The 27,055-nt window shown below is 41.2% G+C and overlaps 1 protein-coding gene and 1 long non-coding RNA gene across 6 annotated transcripts in view; one reads left to right on the top strand and one right to left on the bottom strand.

Moving 5' to 3' along the window:
- LOC135974323 (uncharacterized) overlaps positions 1-27,055 on the top strand; it is a 211,413-nt gene that overhangs the window by 130,951 nt on the left and 53,407 nt on the right. The window lies entirely within an intron of this gene.
- Positions 1-27,055, bottom strand: part of LOC101938743 (von Willebrand factor D and EGF domain-containing protein-like) — a 251,180-nt gene that overhangs the window by 10,962 nt on the left and 213,163 nt on the right. For 4 of the 5 annotated variants that reach the window (XM_065561612.1, XM_024106535.3, XM_065561613.1 and 1 more), the window contains 4 exons: positions 26,362-26,457; positions 23,699-23,794; positions 7,280-7,375; positions 5,977-6,072 (listed from right to left, as the gene is read on the bottom strand). In XM_065561612.1, the coding sequence (XP_065417684.1) occupies positions 5,977-6,072; positions 7,280-7,375; positions 23,699-23,794; positions 26,362-26,457 (384 nt within the window). The remainder of the gene's footprint in view (positions 1-5,976; positions 6,073-7,279; positions 7,376-23,698; positions 23,795-26,361; positions 26,458-27,055) is intronic. The other variant, XM_065561614.1, reaches the window with a different exon arrangement.

Here is a 27,055-nt window from a genome sequence, read left to right on the forward strand (position 1 = left end):
AGCTAGTTCAGACCTGAAGCCACAGTTGAAACTTCTGGAGCTCATGATACCAGATTCTTAGATATAAAATTATATGCACTTGCAAACAATGAGAGTTGTTATAAGCAGCTCTGGTAGGCAGTGGGGGAGATAGGTGACATTTCTGAATAATGGTTCCCATCCTTATGCTTCTCTAAACAATGCCTTAACTTGTTGCCTTCTGTCTACCACTGGAAATAAATTGGCAAATTTATAGCATTGTCACAGCAACTAAAGTAGTTGGGGGCTGGTGGGTTTGTCTTATAAAGAAAGATTAAAAGATTTGTATAGATTGGCTAAGGCACGATGTGTGGGGTTGGTGGAATGACGAAAGACATGCTGGCAATCTACAGATGTTTAAACCAAAAAATATAAACACCAAAGGCAAACCCTTGCTCTTAAAGTGAGAGCCACACAGTATAGTGTGGTGGGGAATCATCCTTCCTCAAAAGAGAGCAGTGTACATTCACCCTTAGTACCTGCTCTTTGCTATGCCATATGTTACAGTGCATAGCATAAGCACACACAGATCTGGCCAGGCCCCCAGACCACAGACAGTATACCTTTGGGAGTGAAGAGTGTCAGAAGTGGATGTCTGCTCCACAGCCAGTGCTCCGGGGAGTACAGAGTTGGTATCTTGCCTTGTTAGTACACTAATTAGGGCAAGAGGTTCCTTGCACTCCTTACCCTCTCCCTTTAGTACCACTCACTGAGTTTTTGTCTTACACAGGGAGAGAAACTATTTATGGTGTTACTAGGTGTAATGTGATTAGTAACACAAGCTGTGGAATAGTGGGGAGTGACAAAACCTCATCACTTGGGATATGTATAATCAGACTAGACAAAGCACAAGGAGATGTATCCTAGTGAACAATTCTACAAGGGCAGGGGCAGGGATTAGATGATCTAGCAGGCCTTTCACTGACTAACTTCTCTGAGTCTCAGATGATGCCAAAAAGGAAAAACTAGAAAAACATTTTCTGAAATGGAAACTGCCCCCCCAACTCCCAGTACTGTGAAAAAGAAGAGCTCAGTTATCAGGGGAAAAGTTTTTAGAACATTCAGAAGACAATTGGAATTGAAATCAGAGAGGATAATAACATAGCTGAAGTCCAAATGAATATTTCATAAATGTATTTACAAGGGACTCTAAGCCACTAAATACTAAAAATGACATAGGCTATGTATGCATTATCCTGTACAGACTCAGCAAGGAAAGTCGTTTAATAAGACAAGCTTATGTTAAAATTATAATCAATAAATGCCCACTACAATAAGGGATTTATCCCTGAGTGTTAAAAGAACATAGCCATAATTTGCATGCAAATGACAATCTTTGTTGAGAATCTTTTTTTTTTTTTTAAAGGACTGAAAGGGTTACAGAGAAAATCTGGAGGCAAGCATGTCTGAGACACTATTCAGAGAAAGGGAAAGAACAAGAATGCTCAGGAAATTATAAGGCTATCAGCTTGACACTTATAACATGCAAATAAAGAGAAGATATTCTGAAGGGCAAATGAGACACCAGTATGTGTTCAATAATGTTAGAACTGCAGATAACCAGCATGAATTTTAACAATGAGGATCTTTCATGAGTGTAACCTTCTACTTTATAATTTATTGGAATTATACCCCAATCCCACAATCTGTTCCACACTGACAGACTGCTATGCCTATGTGGAACTCCACTGACTTCCTTAGGGTTCCATTCGGGCGTATATTTGCAAGAGCAGGTTAAATTATAGGATTTGAGTCTTTGCTGTTTTGGTTTGACAATCCCATAATGGCTTGAAGAGAGGGGTGTGTGTTTGCGCACATGTACACAAAGGAGAGTGCAGGGAGGAACCAGGTAGAGGGAGGTTAGTAGGGGCTTCAAATTTAAACAAAATTGGTAGGAAACTCTGCTACCATGGAAACTGCCACAGCCTCAGTGATGTGTCATATATATATATAAAAGTTTGTTATCGAATTTTTTGAACCCTTGTACTGATGTAATCAAAAGTCAGGGGCAGGAGACAGGGTAAATTCAGCCTTAACTATGAATAACATTTCACTCTTTTGTAAGATCATTTTCCTGCATTTGCAATAAGGTGTGAAATCTGATCATTAATCCTCATACCATCAAGATCACACTGTATATACAGGACAATGTGTAAACCACCATAGACCTTATTTGCTGGAGTGAAAAACCTATTTTATTGATCCTTCCTCAGAAGCTATTCTCTTCAGTTACAGATGAATGGGGAAGTACACTGGTCTGCCAACCAACCTCTTTATTTAAAGCCTAGTAGAATGGGGCTATTGTGCTCTATCCATGACTATTGAAACAATGTCTCCTAAATGTTCTCATCCAGGCTTTATCCTTGTCAGTTTTGATAATATGCTGATAGCCAGTGACAGGTGGCAGGAAGGTGCTAGCACACTGGTCACAGAAGTCTGATTCTGAGTTTAACACACTACAGCTTCAAAAGTTTCTAAATTCTATGCTATTAATTGCACAAGTAGCGAAGGAAGGTTTCTTTGTATCACAGCATCTCAAAAGAGGCAATCAGCCCAACTGATCCACGTGATGTACAACATGATTAATCTGTGAGGTTTACATCTGGTTGCAGAGTCAAGTGTTGCTCTCTGTGAAGCATTTTCAATATACTTTGCAGAGAGAAATCATTCATATTTACACTGAGCTAATAATCTTCAATGCAGAAGAACTGAGACTGGGGAGGATAAACACAGAACCTCGTCAGTTGTGTTTCAGCTAGTGGTGCTTATTGAAATGCAGGTGCAGCTTGTAATATAGATCCATGTTCACCTTGTCAGGCAAAAGCCAGCAGGGGGAGTTTGTGTCATTATAGATTTTATTTTATTATTAGCCCTAAAGCTGAAGAACTCTATATCTTAAATGTCCGAGTTTGAGGAAACCGAGAGCTCCATAGCATGGTAGCTACATCTGGATCCTAAAGCTCTCCTTGACCACCGTCGATTTGGCTTTAGGCCTCTCTGAGATACAGACAACACACTGGTCATGTTGGTCAATGATTTTTTTCCAGCGATAGAGTAAAATCTGATGGCCCTGGTGATTCTTCTAGATTTGTCAGCTGCCCTTCACTACCATTGACCATGAAGTGTTGTTAGTTACTAGGTGGAATTGTCATGGAGTGGAGTCATTCTTTCTGAGAAATCCCAGGGGATAACTGCTCATTGAAGCCTCCCTATCATATGTGAGGTTCTATGATGTCATTCCCTCTGGTACCACAGGTGGATGAGGCCATTAGGTTTATGGAGAAATATGGGCTGTAGTTCTTCTGTATATGGATGACTCCTGGCTTTGTATTTTCATCTCTGGGGGTGGCAGACTGACTTACTCAATGCTGAATTCAGACTGAAGCTTAGCTGGTCAATCCAAGAAATTAAATTTATGTCCAGTGGAGTAAAGGTAAAACAAACAGGCTGATAGTTGCCAGTAAAAGTGATCTGGATTGTGACTTGGGGAGTGGAAATTGTCTTTCATAAAGCTGAAATTGTTTGGAAACATGTAGTGATACTAACTTACAAAAATGTGCTCTTGTATGTCTGCTGGCTACTAACTATCTTACAGTACACTGTGAAAATGTTACTCTGCCTTTTAAGGCTGTGGGTGAAAATCTGTGCTTGCTTACAGTGGTGCAAGTATGGAGTGGATCCACTGAAATTTTGCTATCAATAAGAGCAGGATTTAACCCTGTGTGTCTAAGCAGAAAAATATACAAGGGTGAAGCAGGCCATTTAGAAAGCTTGCAGGTTTGAGTTTGAAAGGCTTGATCAAAGCAGTTTTGTGTAGGAGAGGCTATAGAGAGCCAAATGCATCCTTGATATTATTTAATTAGTTTCAACAGAGTCACACCACAGATGGATTTGGCCTAGCATGTGTGTGGGCTGATTGGTGATAGGGAGCAGGCTAGAGTAACACTAGTGTAATAACAAAGGACCAAGTGGTAACCAGACTGGACCTAGACCTCAGTACCACCATTAGTAATCTGCCTGTCAGTGCCAGCAGCCACCAGAGTGGGCAGTCCTATAGGTGAGCTGCCTCAGGAAGCTCATAACACTTGGGTATGTACATAATTTTGTATAGACTCCTGGATATTAGTGAAGAAAACTGTGTTCAAAATGCAAAAATCCAGATGTACTTTATTGGATTATTTCCATGGGAAAAACTTTTTTATATATACTTAACATCTGTAAGGAATATGACTTATGGTTCCACTGCCTCGTCTTTGCTGCACCACTGAATATTCAGAGCAACACTCTAAGACCCAAACATCTGCTCTCCCACTCTAGTCTTTTTTTTTAATAGCAAAATTCCATACTCAGTGATTATTCAGATTTGCTGTGAGACCTAGAAGTTTCAGCCAGTTGTTTTTGGACAAAAAGCTGATTAAATTGTCCAGTGCAGTGAAAACATTGGAAGAAATAGTAAAAACAGAGTGAATGTCAAACAAACAGGTTTGGCACTGATTCAAAAGGCCTGACTAAATAAACAGAAACGTGCCTAGACTCTGCAAAATGGATACCCATGTAAAGCAGCAGAAACTGCTACAAATATTGAGTCTTGATAGGTTTCAGAGTAGCAGCCGTGTTAGTCTGTATCCGCAAAAATGTTATATGCATCCGAAGAAGTGGGCTGTAGTCCACGAAAGCTTATGCTCTAATAAATTTGTTAGTCTCTAAGGTGCCACAAGTACTCCTGTTCTTCTTTTTGAGTCTTGATAGTCTTTCCAAGTGAAGAACCTGCCTTTGGTGGTGGTGATGGGGGGAGGGATGAACTGGACTAGGTATAAGTCATTGACTAGTAAATAATTTAAAACATTAACAAATGTGAACTAATATATGTTGGGCTCAGAGACAATTATGCAACTGATGAGATGTAACTGGGCCAGAAAGATTGCAAGACATAATTATGCACTACCAGTGGAAAAGGAGAGAAGGTGTGACACTTTACTTATATCCCCAAATGTTTACTGCCTTTCCATTGTGATGTTAGCAACATACATGAATCCAAGGGACACATTCAAAATAACCAACGTTTTTCCTCTTGGGCCACACTGTTCAGTCCCTTTGCACATGGAAACTCTGCTGGTGTGCTGGTTTGCACAGTGCTGCAGCATTTGCGTTACAAATATAGTTAAGGGGTTGTTTTAAAAGTATTCATGTTGGCATTTTGGAAATGTCAAGATTTTCTTACCTTTTTAAATAGTATCTATTCAAGTAAATGAAGGCTTAATTCTATCTCCCCTATTCAGGGCTTGTCCACATGGTGGGATAATTCAGCCTATGGGGGTATGATTTCTAAAGCACACTCATGTGTTTATATCATAATTGCATGTAGACCCTGCCGGTGTGCACTACAATAATGTTGTTTCAAACAGTATTATGTTAAAGTGCACTAGAGAACCTCTAGTGTGTACCAGAAATGTCTGCATCGATCAATTAACATGCAACACGTTAGTGCTCTTTAGAAATCACACTTCTGTAGGCTGCATTACTCTACCATATACACAAGCCCTTAAATTGAGTCAAGTAGTCCCACTGAAAATAATTGTTCTACACGTGGAATAAGGGACTACTCATTGAGAGTAAGGGAGGCAGAATTAAATCCTAAATATATTATCATGTTTTTCAAGTCACATAAATATCATGGAGGATATAAGAGAGACAAGGCAGGTGAGGTAATATCTTTGATTGGACCAACTTCTGTAGGTGAGAGAGATGAACTTACATAGATCTGAAGAAGAGCTCTGTGTGGCTCAAAAGCTTGTCTCTCTCCCCAATAGAAGTTGGTCCAATCAAACATATTACCTCACCCACCTTGTGTCTCGAATATCCTGGGACTGACACAGGTACAACTGCACTGCATATATGGAAAATATATGCAGTTTATAAGGATAGCTATCATAGGGTTTTAATTGAAGAAGCACTTACGAGTCTGGCACAGCATTCCAATCCATCCTTCAGAGCATGCACAGACACTGGGGCCTATACATTCTCCACCATTCAGACACTTCTGCAGACAAACAGCTGAAAAGAGCAACATGAAAAGCGGGCAAATGAGAAGATCCATGAATGTACTCATGTGCATGAGCTGTTTTAGAGGGTAACGTGCTGGCAATTGCTTCACATAGTTATTTTCAAAATGGTGGAATCTCAAAGAATGTAATGAGTCTTCTTCACAAGGTAATTAGCATTTTGAATTTCTATGCTATTACCTCCCCCAGATAGAGCTCTCTCAAAGTGAACTAGGACCAAGAACTAGGTCAAGTACCCTGGCACCAACAAATTAAAGTACTCCTTTCTGTATGATATATGGTACACCCATATCAGATGTTATAAATAAATAGGGTGTGATGTTCATTTACATCACAATACAGCTTAAGTGATGTTTGTCACTAGGATTATTTTATATGTATGTGTGTGTATATATAGTATATATAAAACATTATAATTCTCTGTGTGTATGTGTATGTATATATGTATACACTGAGAAGAAATGATCAATATTATACTTTAGGAACAGCTCTGAAATTAACATTGTGCTGATTCCCAAGCCTTATCCATCACCAGTACTCCTAGGGTGAAAAAGGCAATACATTAATCCATCTCCCATACAGTGTGTCATCTTGATCTTAAATTTATTCAGCTTATCCGCCAACATCATGGTAATGAATAACTATGTAAGAGAAAATATTCCCTGAAACATTTTAAGATAAGGTGATTTTTTTAATTGCATTTTTATGTAAACCGCGGTGAGATGTGGTAGGCTTAGTGTAAGAATACATCAGCCTCAGAATTATGCACTGCAATGCATCTGATGACCTTGAAAGTATATCAGTTTGGAAGGCTTTACTACAGGCTTTAAATAGTCCTGTATTTTGAAATATATGACATTTCTCTGTAAAATATAACAAAATATGTGTAACTGCTATGACCTAAAATCAATACTTCAAGTTTAATACCATAAAAATGAGTTTCCATAAAAATATGCATAACAGACAGCTGCATGAGATAGAACCTTGGTTCCCCTCACCTTTCTTTTTTAGTAAATATCAAATATTTATGTCATTTTGTATTACCTTTACATAAAACTGTTTTTCTTTGTAAAATGCTGAAGTAGCAAAACAAGATCTATTCACTATATTGTTTTCTAATATTAAAAATGATTACAATTCATTCTGACTGGCCTAAGTACTACACAATATTGTGTTTGATGGGAGGCAGAGATACTTACGTTTATTACACCACTTGCCCTTCCAACCAGATGGGCAGTCACAGACATCTGGGCTTACACATTTCCCTCCATTCATGCACATGGGATCACAGATACCTGCAGTTACATATTAAATAAGGAGCATGGTTGATGGTACGTATTCAGACAGACTTTACTTCAGTATTTACATCATTTTGTAAGGTTAAGTTGTTGTAATTAAAAACAAAAAGTAATTTGGATGTGAAAGTCTTAAACTCTGGGGCTTGCTATCTTCTATAAATCCTTTTAAAATTTGCTGAGCTCCATTGTGCAAAAAATCTTTCAAGGAGCCTTCAGTAAGAGCTGCCTCAACGGAGAAATGAGAGAGGCATTAATTACGATGATTCTTGAAAAAGCAAACAAGAAATCTTCTGTGGCAGCTGCAGACAGACCAGTACCACTTATTACTGTTGAATGCCAAATTCTTGTTAAAGCTTTCACCTCTTGATTGGAAAACATGTTCTCAGACATTCATCTGGTTCAGAAAGGACTTGAAGAGAATAGACTAACTTCAGACAATTTCAGGAAAACTTTTTAGTATTTTATCAATCAAGGCAAAGACAAGATAAGGCTGTATTCCCATCTGTTTTGAAATATGGCAAAATTGTTGCAGAACAAGTTCAAATATTTAGTTTTTCACTAAATGTGTGCATGTGATAAAGACACATCTTTAGCTTGCTGCCAGTCAGGATAAACTGTATAATTTTGACCTTTTTTCCCCACAACTCCTACTTTTCTGTATTTTTTCAGCTGAGCTCTAGAACCTCTAAATCACATGGCATTTCAAACTACTGCTACCACACAGAATTTTGCAAATGCTGTGTTTGATTTAGATATTAATGCTGGGGTCATATGCTGAGCAACATGCTTTGAGACCTTGTGCAAATGATGCTATACCACAAAATGGAATGTAAGTGCTTTGGCACATCCTGTGCAACCGCCTTGCCATCTAATGGGTTACAAATAAACCACTCAAATTGGTGCAAAGAACAGGAATCTTTACTGTCTCTGGTTGAGGATGAAGTCATGGAAAAACCCTCCCAGCAAGAATATTGCAACTGTTTATAAGAAAATAGTGTCCAAAACACAGTAATGCATCATGCAATAGAAGGATAACATCCATCTGTTCCTCTCAGGCCTGCCTCTGGTATTTTCTGATTGTTTGGGAAGCTAATGCTACCTATGTCTCTGGGATGCTAAACTGGGCACACTGCTTCAATGGCTCTTCTTACCTAGCCACTTGTTCCATTTCTTACACTTGTCTGCAGATGCAGCCATACTAGTAGTCTTCTCTTTGTGCTTCTGCACTGATCTCAGTTGCATCCTAGCCTTTGATATTACTCTGTGCCAAGGGCACAGATCTTTTAGCACAGGGATCTGCTCTCAGGTGAATCAAGGTTACCTGCTGGCTGGGTAAAATTCAAAGCGGTAGGGACTTCCAGGGACCAAGCTCTTAAACTGTTGCTCTTCTCTTTCCATTTCCCTCCACCCTTTCTGTCTTGTACTACAGTCATGGTCCAGGGTCATTTTGAGAGGGAGGGGAAAGTCAAGAGGTAGGGCTAACAATGAGTCAGCATTCTTGGTAAAATACCAACAGATGTTGCAACTGGTAGTCATAACCAGGATGAGTTCAGGATGCAGTGACAACAAAAACTTCCTTTGGTGTGTGTGTGTGTTTTGTTTGCTTCATGTCTCTCCTGTAGCAGTCTTGTAACCTAAGTTCTTGTACTGTATTATAATTAAGTCACTTATTAATCTAATTATAAAATATTTTAGAGGTTTAGAATTTAGTAGAGAGGAGCTCAAAATCTGACTCCGGGTTTCACACACCCCTAATTTGGTGGCGTTTAGCTTGCTACAAAGAGAGGGTCACGCAGCAAAATCTTTATTTTTGATTCCATGACACTACACTCTTCCTCCAAAGTTTACAGCAGTGAGATCCAGGGTTTGGTTTGGGGGCCATCTATAAAAGTTAGATCGTTTGTAATCGTGTGACCCTAAGAGCATCCCTATGCCAGAAGGCAAGAGGCTTGCTGGTGTCCAGCAGTGAGTTTCAGCTGGCCTGACTAGTCCAGTGTACCTAATTCACTGTTGTCAGAAGCTGTATCTAAAAGATGTCATGCAAGGTATCAAATGCAAACTGGTAATATGCTGGCCCTTAATATTATTGTGTGGTGCATATACGGAGGATGTATGGAAAAGTACAAATATGTGCTGAAAACTACGTTCTTAAAATATGTGGCAGGCAGGGCATAAATTACCCCTCTCTAGACAAAGGACTGTGGTTCTGCCCGCTTGAGTCTCTCTCCTATGTAAATGAAACCAGGGGTGGCCAAAGACAATGGGTATTGGAGATTGCAGGAAGATCATTTATATTGTAAAAATCACCAGTAGGAGAGGAATCAACATAGAATTTACACCAGATAGTCTGGCATCTACACCCAGCAGGGGAAAGGTACTTTATCCAGGGACATGGTTCAGAGGAAAACATTTCAAAGGGCTTGTCTATACTTACGCGCTGGTTCGGCGGCAGGCAATCGAACTTCTGGGTTCGATTTATCGCGTCTTGTCTGGACGTGATAAATCGAACCCAGAAGTGCTCCCTGTCGACTCCGGTAATCCTGCTTGGCGCGAGGAGTACGCGGAGTCGACGGGGGAGCCTGCCTGCCGCGTCTGGACCGCGGTAAATTCGAACTAAGGTACGTCGACTTCAGCTACGTTATTCACGTAGTTGAAGTTGCGTATCTTTGTTTGAATTGGGGGGTTAGTGTAGACCAGGCCAAAGGTTTACTAAACTATGAAGAATGGGCCAGGGTGAACCTGTGAATTATCCTTCACCTAAGGAGTCCAAGAAACCAAGCATTTCGTGCTCTGTATGTTGGGTCCTGGCAAAAAGTCTCGCCAGTAAGACTGGAAGAAAGACTATGGTGGGAAAAACTGCTTTGAACAAAAGACTAGTTTGTTAAGACGAGTTTTATTCTTAGAAGGGTATTTTTACTTTTGTTTGTTTGTAACCATTTCTATCCTTATTTCTTATTCTTGGTATCACTTAAACCTATGTCCTTTTGTTAATAAACTTGTTTTACTTTTACCATAAACCAACTCAGGGCTTTGACTGAAGTGGAGGGTTTGTCAACCCCAGTTATGTTAATAAGCTGCTGCGTATTGTCACTTTAAAGGAGCAGTGAACTTGATAAGGTTTTGTGGGTTTTACAGAAAGGGTACATCTATACTTACCTCCAGGTTCGACGGTAAGCAATCGATCTTCTGGGATCGATTTATCACGTCTTGTCTAGACGCGATCAATTGATCCCGGAAGTGCTCGCCGTCGACGCCGGTACTCCTGCTCCGTGAGAGGAGTAAACGGAGTCGACGGGGGAGCCTGCCTGCCGCGTGTGGATCCGCGGTAAGTACCTTGTAGTTCGAACTAAGGTACTTCGACTTCAGGTACCTTATTCACGTAGCTGAAGTTGCGTATCTTAGTTCGAACTGGGGGGTTAGTGTGGACCAGCCCAAAGAGGGGCTGAGCACAGCAGAGAAGGATTCACTGATGCACTGGAGTTCACTGATTGTTACTTGCTAGGCATGGTTTGGACTGGCAGAGTCTTGAAGAGTTTGCTGGCAAGGCAGACAAGATGGAGTGTTGCTGAAGCTGAGAGGGTCACAGTGGATCACATTCTGGGAACCCCGGCAGGCAGTCACACCGTGCAATTTCTAGACATCACAGGATCTTGAAGATCCTCCTCCCCCCCACCCCCCCAAAAAAATAGCCATGAAAGAGGGTGGTAACTAAAAGCATTGTAGAAAGCATTTAAGCAGGGCTTTGTCAAAAGTGAATGCTCCATGATTCAATTTACTAACTACTTTTTCTTCTCACCTTATCCCAAGAATCACACTCTAGCAGGTAGTTTCTAGGTTAGGTTACTTGTCATAGCTGTTATGTGGTGATAACCATATTTGTCCACGTTTTATTCCAATACATACCACCTTTGGTTTCCTTAAAAATTAATTGATAACTATTTCCTTACTTTTCAATGAGAATACAACAATAAGCTCTCAGGTTGGTTTTTTCCCTCCTGCCAGACCTTCCACTCCTTATGTAGGCAACAGCTGGAATCCAAGGGAGTTCAGGTGTAAATTAAGTCAGTGGGAGTTTGATTTGAGTAAAGGCTGAAAGTTCAGGGCCAAATATATTTTGAAGGGCTAGCGCCCTTCTAACTTTATGTTCATGTGTGTGCTCTCCCTCCCTCTCTCTCTCTCTCCTTGATAGCAATCTCACAAGGAGTCTGTATGTAAATGAAGATAACTTTCTTTCCTTTTTTCCCCTTCCATTGACGCTTCTGCCTCACTTTTCCTCCCTTAACTTTCTTATGCCTGGTCTACACTGGGGGGGGGGGGGGGGGGAGAAGGGGGATCAATCTAAGTTATGCAACTTCAGCTCTGTGAATAATATAGCTGAAGTTGACGTACTTAGACCTACTCACTGTGGTGTCTTCACTGCGGTGAGTCGACTGCTGCCACTCCCCCGTCGACTCTGCCTGTGCCTCTTGCAGCGGTGGAGTACAGGAGTTGACGGGAGAGCACTCAGGGGTTCATTTATCACGTCTAGACTAGATGCGATAAATCGACCCCAGCTGGATTGATCGCTGCCCAACGATCCGGTGGGTAGTATAGCCATACCCTGAACTAGAATTCCATTTTCATACTCATTAGGCAGAATTCAACATTTATTAATTTTAACTAGTTTTGATCTTTTTTAGTCCCACCCCTAAGCCTCTGTGGAAGAGCGCCATTTTCAAAATAGCAAGCAAAAAAGTTACAGCATCTCATAGGGAAACTAAATAAATGATCAGACACTAGGGAGCAAACTGAATTATCCTGATCCTCTTGGGCACTAATATGACTTTGAAAAGACTCAGTTTTTCTTTTTTCTTACAAAATGTCTAACACACTGACCCACAGACAATGGGGTTTATTGGCTTTACATCTGCATTAGGAACCAGCCTTTACTTTACAATTGCCATCCTAGATGTGCAAGCTCCTGAATGTGATTGTCAGAAGAAACTCTGCATTCTGTTTCTCGTTCATTTTAATCAAAAAGGATATATTGCTATTAGAGGAAAACATCCTGTATTATAACACTATCCTGAACACAGGACAAATGGCAATCAATAAGTAAGACTTTGGGCTTGATCCTGCTCCCACTGACATCAATAGGAAAACTCTCATGCTCTTCTGTGAGAGCAGAAGCACAGAAACCACACAGTGAGGTTATCAAATCCTATAAAGAGTCTGATATGAGACAAATTGCTGGCAATGCAGGGCACTGTTATCAGAACTAAAAACCCACTGCCATATTCTTTATGTTAAGTTAGGTTTACTAAGGTTAAGATAAACCTTTATTGGAGCTGATGATTCAGGTTTGGAAAAAGGGATGATCACATGCAACATCTCAGGTGAAGAGTGATTTTAGTGGAGCAAGAAACATAAATGTAGGAATTAAAATCACAGACCTAGACAATGCTCACACCATCACACTGATATAGACAATTCTTTTTCCTGTATAGTCATTGGTTGCCAGAACAAGCAAGATGATACATAGGAACTCTGTTCCCTATAACAGCTATTCCTCTCCTGCAGCATTAGTGCCAGCTGACACTATATACTTACCACCAACAACTTCCATTATCCCTTTTTAAATCTCAACCTCTATAGCAGCTCCCTTAAAATGTAACACTCTCAAGCAAAATATTCCTGCTATGCAAAGCCAAAGGAGCCCTGAGGCAAAGTGAAGCACAGGGCATGCTTTCCTACAGCTGCAGATGATATAAGTAACCCAGAATATCTATTTGTTCAAACAGTCACAGTATTAGTCAGTGATAACTAATAATTCCTGATCAATTTGAAGTTAGTAATAGAAATCAGTTGTTGCCCGTAGAATCTGACTGATGGTGTGAAGGAGCAGACAAAAAACTCTTCATCATGAACCTAACACTGCAGGTTAAGAACTTCTGATACATTCACCCCATTACACCTGGTATCCCCTTCATTGTTTATATCCCCTTCTGATGGATTACGGTATTGCTCAAATAGCCCAGACTTTAAAGCTACCCTAGGAAACAAGAGTTTAGTTATGACAGAGACGATATTAAATCAGTTCCCTGAAATCTTGACAATGACAAACCCTTTAAATGTAGGATGTTTTAGGAGAACACTGCAGCAACTGAAGGACTGGGCACTAGCCTTTCCTGAAAACGATCATGCAGAGCCTATTTAGCTCTTGTGCAGTAATTACTGTCATCGCTGATCTCGAATCAAGTTGGTGATAAGGAGACAGAGCCCTGCACAGCTGTGCTGACTGGGAGATATACTTTTCAAGACAACTTTGGGTTTCTTTGCCCTGCAGAGGCTGAGAAAATTGACCTGAATGATACATCCCACTTCTAGATGGAAGGCAGAAAGTAATCCCAAGCAATAATGTCTATTCTGGCAGGCCAAGCAAATGTGTCAGGATATATCTTACAGGTGATGCTTACAGAAGAATGAATGTAAGTGGTAAGGAGGCAGGACAACACCCATTCTGAGATGCACACTTAAAATAATTCCTTTAAATCAGAGTAATAAATCTGCTTTTTTAAAAAAAACATGATTTATAAATCTGCAAACAGTGACAGTTCCTTAAAACTGTCAATTTGGTTTTCAGGTGGCTTCTTTAGGAAATCTTAGTGCAGTTTTATCTTTCTGGTTACTTTTCTAATGTTTTTGGGAGCAGGGGTTTTGACTGGTCACAGTGTAGCCTCTTGCACATGCACATGTGATTTTAATGTGTTTCCCCATTTCTGCTTAGTTTTTATCTTGATTTGCTACAGCATTCACAAAAACCAGGAGTGAGAACAGAAGAGGCATGACAGTAAGACTTCGTAGTGTGGGACAGCTTCAAAAATAACTCTGATGTCATGTCTTGTTATGAAATGCAGATAGGGTGACCAGATGTCCTGATTTTATAGGGACAGTCCCGATTTTTGGGTCATTTTCTTATATAGGCTCCTATTACCCCCCCACCCCCGTCCCGATTTTTCACATTTGCTGTCTGGTCACCCTAAATGCAGATGGAAGCAAAGAACTCAGGTGGGTGGAAAATGAAACCAACATATTTGAATGTGGTGGGGATCAGTGTTAAAACTGGAATTTTGAATTCTTTGGGTATGAGTATCACATGCATTGCCTGTTACTAGAAAAACTGGAGAGAGTGTCTGTTCTGGTAACAAGAATATCTGAATGATGCCACCTTGAATTTCACAGAAATAACACTGTCCTTTTCCCTATGAGAGGAATTGAAGGGCCAAATCTCTGGGTGGGGTAAGTTGGCATAGCTCCATTGACCAGCTGAGGATCTGGCTCACCGTCTCTCTAGATAAGTCTCTCTCAGGTAAGCTGCCCAAAGGAACATTTTCCTGATTGCAGTGAGGAAGACCTTGGCTGGATGCTTCCATACTCCAAATACAGCCTTGAGCTGGTTGCATGCCATTTTCACCTTTGACTCTATCCCAAACTGGTGTGTTTTGGCTATTGTGTCATTATTTTGGATTTACTGTCCTGACACTAACTGAAGTCCAGTTCAGGTAAAAGTGTCATTCTGCCCTTTATTGGTATACCAACAGAATCTCAGCAGATCGCTAGGTAGACAGATATAACAATATATCTGTCTCTATGAAGGTCCCAATGCAAACAGCCCTTGAGAGCATGTTATGGATTTGGGACACTGAGGACTTTTGTCCTTTTATTCCTCTGAAGGATAGCATAGCCCTAGTTTTGCACGAGTCTAAAGTTTTAGATGTATGTGTTGCTGAGCTTTTTTATGCACATTGATTTGGCTTTAATAAGATAACTAATTTTATGCCTAAATAATGTAAAACAAACAACTCAGTTCTACCTTGGGATGGTGGGGCCACAACAAGAATGTAAAACCACACAAATCTTGCTAAGAACACTTTTTTTGTGTGTGTGGCATAAAGATTGCCTTTTATGGACCCAACATGGTCATACCATTCAGAAGAGCATCCAAACTCTTGGATGCTCATCCAAACCAAACCCTTGTGAGGACTGTGCATCGCTAGCTCTAGCCTTGCATGTCTTCCTGACAGAGCTGCTAACCACTTTCTCAATAAATGATCTTTCTGTATGGTGAAAGTAATCTTGTGGAATGCTCTAAGGGATGCACTCCAGGAGAACAAATTGCTATAAGACACAGAGGCAGCTGCAAATGTAATTGGGATGGGTGTGGTGACAGTTGTTTGCATCCCTAATATCCTCATCCTTCTACACAGCTGTGGTTACACCTAGCTGGTGCTAGAGCCATACTGATGTGTGCGATATAAATATGATTATTTGAAATACAAACATTATGGATTAGAAAAACTTTAAGTAAATGAACAGCTGTGTGACCCGGGCTATTAAAAATGGGAACGATATTGAGATACTGAATGACCAAGGTGATGCAATGGAAACCTGGACTAGGAAGAGAAATGAGCATTCATGTCAATATATAATATATTGAAAGTCTGTTGCATATTCGTCAATGTTCTCAGCTCGTTAATTGTAGTTTGTTACCTGGCAAGGCTGACCATGCTCTGTCTCTAGCAGTCTCCTTCTGAGGCAGACAAGTTGATTTCCAGTGAGCTTACTGTGTGCAAAGCTCTTGAATAAGAACTTACACCTAGGTCTTGTCTGCTCTGCCTGGATATTAATGATCCCATGGTCATTTTAATAGGGGTAGGGGATTTCCCCCTAACCGTCCATGTCCCTTATTCTTCAATATATTAATTGTCTGTTTACCAGCTGGCAGTTTCCCTCGAGGTATTTTCATTTCAGTGGTAATGGGCTGCCTATATGTATGTAGTTTATGTTGTGTTATGTGATCCTTCAGAACGAAAGGCACTATATACATAGTGTGTGTACGTGCAGGTGCACATGTGTAAATTATACATCTATTGATTTTAAATTGATTATTCCACTAGGAGCTGCCAACAATAGAGGTTATGGGCAAAAAAAACCAAGTTTACACTGTTGCAAATTGCATTGACTTCAGTGTCACTGCATCACTGTATCTTAAATAGAATACAATGATACTTGTTCTGTCTTTGCAGACTTTTAATGTATAATATGTGGAATATCAAGGTGTATTCTCTGCACAGCTTTTATTCCCATTTTGTTATAAGTCTTAGGTTTGAAGAAATTTCCCCTTCATTGTAGACTTTCTATTTCATTAAGTCATTGAGGCATTGTGGAAATGAGTATATAATTTGTTTTGTTCAGCAGCTTTCTTGTCATGCATGAATAAGAGGTGACAGAAGATTCTCCTATACATTTATGTTTTCCTCTGTTGATTGGTTTTGCAGCTTTTGTGCGTACATTATGACCAGTGAGTTAGACATGTTTTCATTGCTGTGAGTGGGCTAAGCCTTTGTTGATGCTTGCTGCAACTCAATTTATTTTCTTCCGTGCAAAGAAAAAGAAAATACAGGCAATGTTGACCTCTGGTAGGTGTACAGCATGAGTATAGGAAGTTTTATTGTCTTTAATATGTTTTCTCTGTTATGCTTTCACTTTAAGAATAAATGTGCTTGGTTAGAAAGAGCTATGTGGTAACTGGTGACAGCTGGCAATTAAAGCTGATCATAGCCTTCAAAGAGAAAGCAGAGTGCAGACACTGTCCTGTTTAGGCAATCGGGTTGGCTGGTTTTATTTGCAAACATTGGATCAAATTCTAGAGTCCTTACTCAAGTAAAATTCACATAGAAGTCAGTGGATGTTTTGCCTGTAGAATGAGTAAACACTGAGTAAGGACTTTTGGCCTATTATTCAGCATATACTTTAACTCCTACCCAGGTGGATTCTTGCACACATTGATATATACAGATTAAGGGACAGCTTCCTCCCGTAGATGCTCAGAATTCCTATTAAAGTCAATGTAAACAACCACATCTGTAGATCTGAGAACAAAATGTTTAGTAAGGGCTTTTGCCACATACCGTGAATAAGGGGCAGCACATAGCATTGCTGCCCCAAGAGCAGACAGCAATGAGATTGTGAGCCTCAGATGCAAACTGGTCCCCGTTCTCTTCTTTGCTCTGGGGAATCCTATATCTGGCTCCCCTCCACCCACATCAGTGACAACGATTGTTCCCCTCCCTCCTAGCAGCACTGCAGAGATTGTTCTCCCTCGTGTGCTGTGACCTATGATATGAGTATCTGGGACAAGGGAGTAAGGTGGTCCCTTATGCTAATTTACTCTCCTGCAGAGTAAGTCGGAGGAGTCACAACTGAGCCCCCATTTCCTTTTCCTCTGTCCCAGTGACACAGTGTTCAGTCAGTTGTGCCTAATGAATGGAGATATTCCTGACAATATACTACAAATTGTCAAAAAAATGACTTGGTGCAGGTATAATTTGGTAAACTACCTGCCTCTACAATCTATAGGGCTCCAATTTACAGAGGCCCACGTGGAAAGCATGCGATACAGTAAATGAGTGATTTGCACAATATTACAGTGGTTGGCAAAAGGCTATTTCACAAACCCACAAGTTCACATTTCCAAATTAGTTTGCCTATAGCTCTCAGACAAGCAACGTCCTCATGGTATCAAGAGGGGAGGAAAGCAAAGTTGGAAGAATAACACTGAGTTATATTGTATGCAGTGTTTTGACAATAAATCCTGCCTGCAGGAACTATTAGAGTGAAAAAAAAGTTGTCTACAAAGATTGGGACCCAAACATGCAAAAACCCATCTTCATTGTGATGACTCGTGGTTATGGGTTTGCAGAGTTGAGCCCCAATTTTTCTACCAGACTTCATGAAAGAATTAGAAATGTGCAGAATTTTGGGGTGTCTCTATATTTTTAAAAACCTGTCTGTCCAACCAGCTACCTAGATTTGACAAGTGGCAACATGATGTACTGCTAAGAGAGATATTAGAGTTTGGGTTGCTAATTTGTTTGGAGTTCCCAGGGTAGGGGTGGAAGAATGTTGTGTTGTTCTCAGATAATCTTTGCTGGCTGATGAGCTCCAGAGGGAGCGGTGTCCTTTTTTTGGTTCAGAAAGGAAAATGCCAGAAGTGAATTAGAGGGTAGCTTAAAAAGGATAAATGGAAATCTCTCTTTAAAGAAAAAATAGAGGATCAAGCCTTTTATTGGTTTTAATCACGCTAGCATTATTTTTAAAGTAAGCTATCCAAAACATAGGTAATAAATATCTGGAATCCTACAACATTTTCATTACTGTTAATTTCAGTAAGGTGTCAGTATGAATAGTGTTTAAAGCCCCCAGGAAGGAAGTGAAGTTCCAGGATTGTTTTTACTTGGCACTTTCCTTAAAGGGAAATAGAACAAAGCATGAGTTGCTTTTCTTTATTACTGAAGCAGCTGTAAGTTTGTTTGATGTAAAGCCGATCATGAAAGCTATTTTATTTAAAGGAACTGCCAGTGTTTGCCTCTTTATAGTGAGTAAGACTGATTGTACAGAATGGAATTCTCTTCCAGTGAGAATACAAAGTTGCTACAGTTACTGATGCATAACTGTACATTTTGTTGTCAGGTCTGACATTTCCTCACTCTGTTTGTGGGTGTCTGGTTTGCATAATCACTCTGCGGTTGTCAGTAAACACAGGTGCAAATCCCTGTATTCCAGCTTTCAGCCAATCAGAACTGTGTGATTTACATAACTGTTGTCAGCTTAGACAAAGAACAAACACACACTTGCAACTTGAATGTCTTTCCTTTTAAATTAAGGAAACAAGAAAGAAAAAGTCGGAGTGACGGAGGCATGGTGCATCCTCTCTGTTTAACAAAATGGTACCTGTCAGGCAGACTCATTTAGAAATGCAAAGGTGTAGCACACAGGAAGTGAAATAATAAATTAGGTAACTATTCAAGCCATAAATAAACTTGCATTTAATTTGCAAATATGTCCGCTCTGATTGGCTGCTATGTTCCCTCTCCTCTCGTTGTCCCCTTTTAGGGAAAATTTGAAGCTGCCAGCAATAAATAAGGCCACTTCCTTCTCAGTCCTTCACCTGAAATATTGACAAGAAAAGGAAAAATGCCCCAAAGCAGCGAAAACAAGGTGTGGAGGTGCCCAGAGGGAAAGTGTTCTCAACGCAACACTGTTTGGACTCATTTTCATCTTTGCCTCCAACCTTTCTTCTCTGTAGACTAGCAAGACCCTTGATTACATCCAGGGGTGGTTCTATGTATTTTGCCACCCCAAGCACGGCAGTCAGGTGGCTTTTGGTGGCATGCCTGCGGGAGGTCCGCCCGTCCCACACCTTCAGCGTACCCGCCGCTGAATTACCACCAAAGCTGCAGGACTGGCGGACCTCCCGCAGGCATGCCGCCGAAGGCAGCCTGATTGCCGCCCCCACGGCGACCGGCACGCCGCCCGCCCCACGGCTGGTGCCTGGAGCTGCCCCTGATTACATCACAAGAATACTGACTTCCCCAGCTTCTTTCAGTTATGAAGCGTGTGTGTGAGGGGAGCTTTAGTGAGCACTAGAAAAGGGAAAGGCAGAAGAAAGGGGAAATGAAGCAATTTAATTTACATTCCAGCCCATTTAATCTGTTTTAGGGTTGAGTCTCTTTGCAGCTTTTTCTTATCTTACATTTACATTTTGACCGTTTAATTTAAAATTTCAGTGGCAATATTTCAGCATCTGAGTAATAATGGTACACTGGGTTAATGAACATCTTCGCTGCCAGCCTTAGAGTTTGTTCATTTGGGAGATGGTGGTTATCTAATCAGCAAGGAACTTCTTCATTTAAATAATTTGATTTAGAACCCTACTGTATATTCATCTTGCTGGACACTGACATGTTTCAACTGATACAAATAATATTTCCTCCTAAAATTTCCCAGGTAGATACTCACTACACACAGACTAAGGGTAGGATATCCTTTTCATATTAGTGTGACACTGGTGTAATTCTAATGGAACTATTCCTGATTTGCACTGGTGTAAGAGAAAGAATAAGGTCCTAGAAATAGATCTACTTTGAGAACTTGGGAGAAAACACCCTAGAAGCCTGGAAGAGTTTAACGTAACTCTGTTAGTTTATATTAAGGCTGTAAGGCATAATTAAAAGGACTTCATATCCAATGGATGGTTTTCTCTTAGAAATTCTGGTGATGTCATAATTCCTAATTTTGGTTGAACTATCTTTGCACCAATCAATGTGTTCTCACACATTCCAGAAGTACTGATGGCATTTAAGCCAGCAAGGAGGCAATTTTCTCACCTGGCACAACTGACTTCAAACCGACACGCATGTAGGTCTTGATAGTCTGCAATTGGGAATTGTTACATCACTAACTCCTCAATTAACTTATTTTCTAGTAACTCATTACAGCCTTTCTATTGCCATACAGTATTCCTTTCCCCTCATTCTTTGTGTGAGGATATCCACTGGCTCTGTGCAATTACTATAGCAAGTAATAAATCCTGAAAGAAATAAAAAATCCTCACCCGGGGCACAGATGGATTATATCCTCATCTCAGAGGCAAACAGAAAAGCCTGCCAAAGCTTTAGAAAACCCTCCCCACCAAACATTTATCTGTGATAGTGTAACTTTTGTGATGTGATCTTTCTCTTTTCTATTCAACCCCCTCCATATTCTTAGTCCCACCTTCCCATACACCACCTCCAATTAAATAGCCACTTTGAGTCACTGAAATGATGGAAGTTCTCCCAAAATAAGACTCCTAAACACTCAAGAATATAGGCTGTAATCAGCACTAGGTTAAAGCATCAGAACAACAGGCAATCTAGCCACAGGAGCAACATCTCCTGGAATCACGTGATGGTCAAATCTCACTGTTCATTTAATATTACAAATACTTCTAGTCCTCATAGCTGGAAAGGAAAATTAGGACATGTGATCTGTGTGTGACTGTAGGGATGTCAGCCTGAGTGTACAGGCAACCTGAAACAATAGCTCCAGTAGTAATAATATTTAGCTCTCATATAGTGCTTTTCATCTGTACATCTCAAAAGAGGTCAGTATCCTTATCCCCATTTTACAGATGGGGAAATTGAGATCACCCAGCAGGCCACTGGCTGGCAGAGCCAGGAATTGACCTCAGATCTCCTGAGTTCTAGTCAACTGCCCTGCCCACTGGGCTACACTGCCTCCCCAAAGGTATTAACTGCCTCCATGCATCTTAACTCTGAAACCTGTTGCAGTGGGGGCCTCCCAACGAAACCACCCCAGCAGATGATTTTTGGTGGGGGGAGGCAGGGGTGAAAGTGGGCCGGTACGGCATACTGGTAAGAAGCTGGTACTGGCCCGTATGCAGCCCACGTTAAAGCACCGATGCTACCAGCAGGGCCATCGATGGGGGAGGCAAAAGGGGCAACAACGTAAAAGCGCTTCCACAGCAGTTTTAATGTCACTTTAATGACAAAAGGGGCAGCTGCCCAAGGCCAGCGATTTAAAAGGGCCCGGGGCTCCGGCCGCTGCCGGGCCCTTTTAAAAAGCTGCGGGAGCCTCGGGGGCCAGGCAGTGTGGATGTACTGGCTGGGGGAAGCTAACCCCCAGCCCCGCCCCTTCTGCCCAAGGCCCTGCCCCTTCCAGGGCCGGAGCCGGCCCCCGTACTGGTAAGAATTTAATATTACTTTTACCCCTGGGGGCAAGGGGCCAGGAGCTCACTGCTGCCATCTTATCATAGCCTGGAGGTTAAAAGTCCTTTGGTCAGGTGGCTGGGGGCTTATTTCTCCAGACACTCCTCCTGCTTTTGACCGTTAGGACATTCAGTCAGGGAACAGCAAGCATACCATGTGTCTTAGGTGACCAGTCAGATGGCTCAAATGGTTGAATACTCGCTACAAAGAATATGTGAACAACCCATAGGTCCATATGTGTTGAACTATTATGAATAACAAATTTATAAAATGGTGTGCAGACCTGTCTAAACAGGAAAAAACAACAACACACCAAATGTGAATTTTGTTAGCAATCAGTGACCATTCAGCAGCATGTAGACATGGAAATAATTCCTTGTACTTATCTCTGTATTCCTCAATGAATATCCTTAATTTAATCTCATAGGATATTAAGCCAAATAAAACAGACAGTTAATTGCTGGTTACTGGAGTAGAATGGAGGAATAGATTTTACTTGGCTAAAATGGGACAAGAATATTTTGATAGTCACTGAAAATTTTGTTACACTGGTTAGTGGCTACCCAGGTGGGCAGCAAAATTTTGTACGCTTCTTGAAAAGAGCTTAAGTAGAAAGAAATTATTGTGTGGGTTGGTAGCAGTTAGACAACTTAGGAAAAGGCTTCCCTAAAGCTGCAATCATTATCCACCGTTTTTTTGCTGATCTGTCTTGAGGAATGGTAGCGTACTTTAAGCTAGAAACAGCACTTTTCTAATGTACTATGACCTCAAAAACAAGATGCCGAACATAAGGTACCCCCTCCCCGAGATCTTCCCTCCAGATTGTTCCTGCCAGAATAGACTATTCAATTGTGTATTTTGCAGCCAGGCAGGAACTGTGCATCACTATTCTCTCAGCTGAAGGGAAGGAAAGCTTCAGTATGGGGACTGAGAGAGTTGTTGTAGCTGGAAGGAATTTTTCACTGGCTTTTTGTCTCCATGTGTGTGAAAAATAAAGTGCTCTGAAAGCTTACAAGTTCTTCCTGCCAAAAGCAGTTGTTTTCACAGCTCTCATTTTGAGAATTTCAACCTGGTTAAGGGGGGAAAAAATAAATTTTCACCTACCTGCCTTAAGCTCCCTGGATGACAGATGCTGGAAAGTGCAGTAGAATCAGTAAAAATACCAAAATAACAAATTACCCCTTAAGAATAAAAGCCTCAAACATGAATAGCTGTGTGGAGTTGAAGAGGGATTTGAACGTGATAGGAACAAAAGGAAAAGCAAAAAGCATTATTAACCAACTGTATTAATTAAGCTAGAAGGAATGGTGTTTTGACATTTTTAGGGATCCCAATCACCTGCTATGGCTTTGGCTTTAATTTTCTCTTGCAGTAAATTTAATGAAAAATAATTAAGTCATCTCAGAATACTGACTGTACGACTCAATCTAGCTGTATTTAAATTTAGAGATAGGACTCCAGCAAAACACTCCTAATGGTTGCTTGACATAATGGTATTTTCATTAACCTATCGGCACTGAGTGCAAGCGAAGCTTCGGAAATGGGATGCTCTGTCTTTTGTACATAGGCTACTGATATACGTGCCATGGTATAAAAATTGAAGATTAGAGCATTAATACAAGTTAAATGTTCTATTTAACATGCATGGGAGGGAAATACATCCCTCGAGAAAAACACATTTCTGAAGCAGAAGATGTTTGGAAAGAAATAGGGAAATGATATAGCTTACTTTTCTGACACCTTCTTCCAGCATAACCCTCAGGACAGGTGCACACATTGTTTCTCACACAGTGGCCGCCATTCTTACAAGGAGGATGGCAAAGAGCTAACAAAATGAAAGCGAAGAACTCTAGGTCAATTTAGCATCATGGTTTCAAAATTTTTAAAATTGGATTGAAATCAAACCCGTAAATGTGCCACTGTCCTTTGAAAAATAGGATAGCTTTGTGAGAGAGAGTGTTTAACTCATTCCAGTGTTACTCTCCCAGTTAAGAGTGGCACTTCTGTTGGAAATGCAACTCCTGTAATCTCAATGGCAATGGGGCGTTCTCTGGTCAATGGGAACAAAAGTGTCCGGTTCCATTAAAGATCCTGACCTACTTTGGTTGGGGGCAGAAAAGGAAGCATCACCTGAGGTGGTAGCTGGAGGAGGGCTAAGGTAAGCAATTGTCCATGGGTGCAACTGTGGAAAGCTATATGTGCCCTATCCCTTCAGATGGAGTCCTCTTTCATGCCTGGATCAGGGGCAACCAACCTCTCTGATGGGGGAGAGGATATATTTTTGGCCCTTGTTAAGGAAGGAATTGTTAGCTATCTGGGAATTTGATTCCGGGTAGCGGGAGGCAACCAAGATAATTGCTGGCACCTTCTTGTGGCAGGTGTCCAGTGCTCATTCCATAGGAGGTCTGGTTCCCTGGTAAACCAGAGTTGGAAGTGGACTGAGGGAAGGCATCACCTAAAGAAACTGGGGAATAGGGTTGGGGCTTCATATGTCTCATACAGTGAGGAGACAACTCCCTTTCCCCAGCTCCTTAACCTTCAAATGAGGGGAGGGTGATTGGGTCAAAGCAAGGGGCTGAGACCAGGTTTGGAGGAGTGGGGGGCTGATAGCAGCCCTCAAATATTTGGAAACAAGTATGGAAGAAATCATGACCTGCACTGTGTGAATTACTGCTGGATAGTTCCTTGATGAGTTAAGTTAATAACACAGTTCCCAGATGAGTTAAGTTAATAACACAGCAGCCTAAATAAACCCTTGCATCTTGTCTTTCTTCCTGTAAATCTGGGACAATGAACCTGGGAGGGGGAAGGGAAGGGGGGGGGGACAAGTTTGTTGTAGCAAGATGCTACATACCGCCCCTATCCCTGCAAATTAGAACCAAACCACGAGCAGTTCCAATGCTCTCCAGTGTAAATTATTTGGGAAATCAATACATGTTAGAACCAGAGGTGAAAGTAAGCTGGTATGCCCCGGTACGGCGTACTGGCAAGAGCCGGTGCACCGTACCGGGGCGGCCCGGCTTCCCCAGGTGGCAATTTAAAGGCCCTGGGGCTCCCAGCAGGCCCTTTAAATTGCCGCCAGAGCCCCACTGCTGGAGCCCTGGAGTAGCAGCGGGGCTCCGGGGGTTATTTAAAGGGCTGGGGCTCCCGCTGCCTCTACTGCCCTGGGCCCTTTAAATAGCTGCCGGAGCCCCGCTGCCGCTACCCCAGGGCTCCGGGGGCTATTTAAAGGGTTGGGGCATTAGAACTAGGGGAGCCCTGGGCCCTTTAAATAGCCCCCAGAGCTCTGGGGTAGCAGCGGCAGCCGGGGGCTCCAGCAGCGGTTTAAAGGGCCGGGGCGGCTGAGCCCTGGGCCCTTTAAACTGCTGCTGGAGCCCCCGGCTGCCCCTGCTACCCCGGCGGGGGAGGGGAGGGCAGGGCACAGGACAGGGCGGGCTGGGGCTGGCTCTGACCCCCCATCCCTTCTGCCTGAGGCCCCGCCCCTTCCAGGGGCCAGTGCTGGCCCCAACCCAGCTCCGTACCTGTAAGTCCATATTTCTACTTTCACCCCTGGTTAGAACCATAGTAATTTTATGGGTGCTCATCATTTTAACTCCCTAAGGGAGAGGACATCCTTGAGGAGATGAGATTTTTCACCCTTTTAAGAACCTTAGCATGCTTGAAATAGAAGAGAACTTGAAAGATGCATTTTTGTGTAACTCTACAGGACGCATATAGCATGACAACTAATGGAAGCACACTCATGGGCATATATCTTGGTGTGCTCAGGTCTTTGTCAAAGGAAGGAGATAAGAGAGAAGTTTTAACTATTGATCCACTAATTGCAGCATCAATGGCCTATGATCTCTGCCTATTAGCAAAAGTTGCACTCTGCTGCTGTCTGCAGAAAATGTTTGACTATCTAGCAACTTTTGAAATGGAACTAAGTATTCTTGATGTGCAGAAAAAGGTTTTTGTTTGTTAAATTTCACAGAAATGTTTGCAATTTTTGGTTTGAGATGCACCTTGCTCTAAATCAAACTCACTGTAGAGTAAGATGATGATCCCTTTTTTTGAAAAACATAAATACATGTTAGAGCAGAGCTATATTTTAAAGTTATTAATTAGATGTTAATTCTGTCATGACTTGCTCAAATTAATTTCAGATGAATTGTTTAGTTCTCAGCAATACATAACTATTTAGTCCAATAACAACTCCTTTAAAAAAAAAACTTGTATGCAGATTTCCAATGTACTATAACAGGAAAATGGCATGGATGGAGTTGACAAACCAAATTCCTGGGTATAATACGTACTGCATAAAGTCGGATAAACATTTAAATAGTCTTTATCACTTACCATATCCATTAAAGCCTGAATCTACTATCCATGTGATATATTGAACTTTCTTACCAGTTTGGCACTGGGGTCCATAGAAGCCATAAGGACAAGCACAGGTACTTGGGCGTACACAGATTCCACCATTTAGGCAAACAGGGCTACAGATAGCTGGATATAAATAGAAATTCAATCAAAATCAATTACTCTCATTCTTTTAGTTTTAAAATATTAGGAGTTGGGCTCTCTTTGCTTCTGCATAATCTGAAAAATATCCTAGCATACTTCATTTGGACAGAGGTTTTCCCCAATGCTAGCAAAAATGTCCCATTTGTCTAGCAAGTCTGCTGTGTAGTGTATTGGCTGTCCTAGCAGTGGCTGGATTTCAGTGATGCCTTAGCATAGCTGTAAAGCATTTGGGGATCCTGTGGGATTAAAGAAATATTTTAATAGTTTATTTCAGATGTCTATCCATGATTTGCACAATTCATTTGCTTTGACTTTAGTATCTTGCCCAAGATTTTTAAAGTTTATACTTTTTCAAAGTATAGTGGCCGTTTAAAATAGCTTTTCCTTTCTAACTCTTTTGTCTTTCAGTATGTCACAGTAATAGTTTGTTTCATAAGAATTACATTATCGCAAGTGCTAAGTGTCTAAAGAAATTAAGGGTCACTAGGATATTTCAGATTAATTTAAATGCAGTTGTAGTATGCTGGAAAAATATGAAACTATAGTTTCGATGAGAGGCTACCATGGCTTCTGAAACAAT

Source organism: Chrysemys picta, chromosome 11, assembly GCF_011386835.1.
Source record: "Chrysemys picta bellii isolate R12L10 chromosome 11, ASM1138683v2, whole genome shotgun sequence".
NCBI lineage: Eukaryota > Metazoa > Chordata > Testudines > Emydidae > Chrysemys > Chrysemys picta.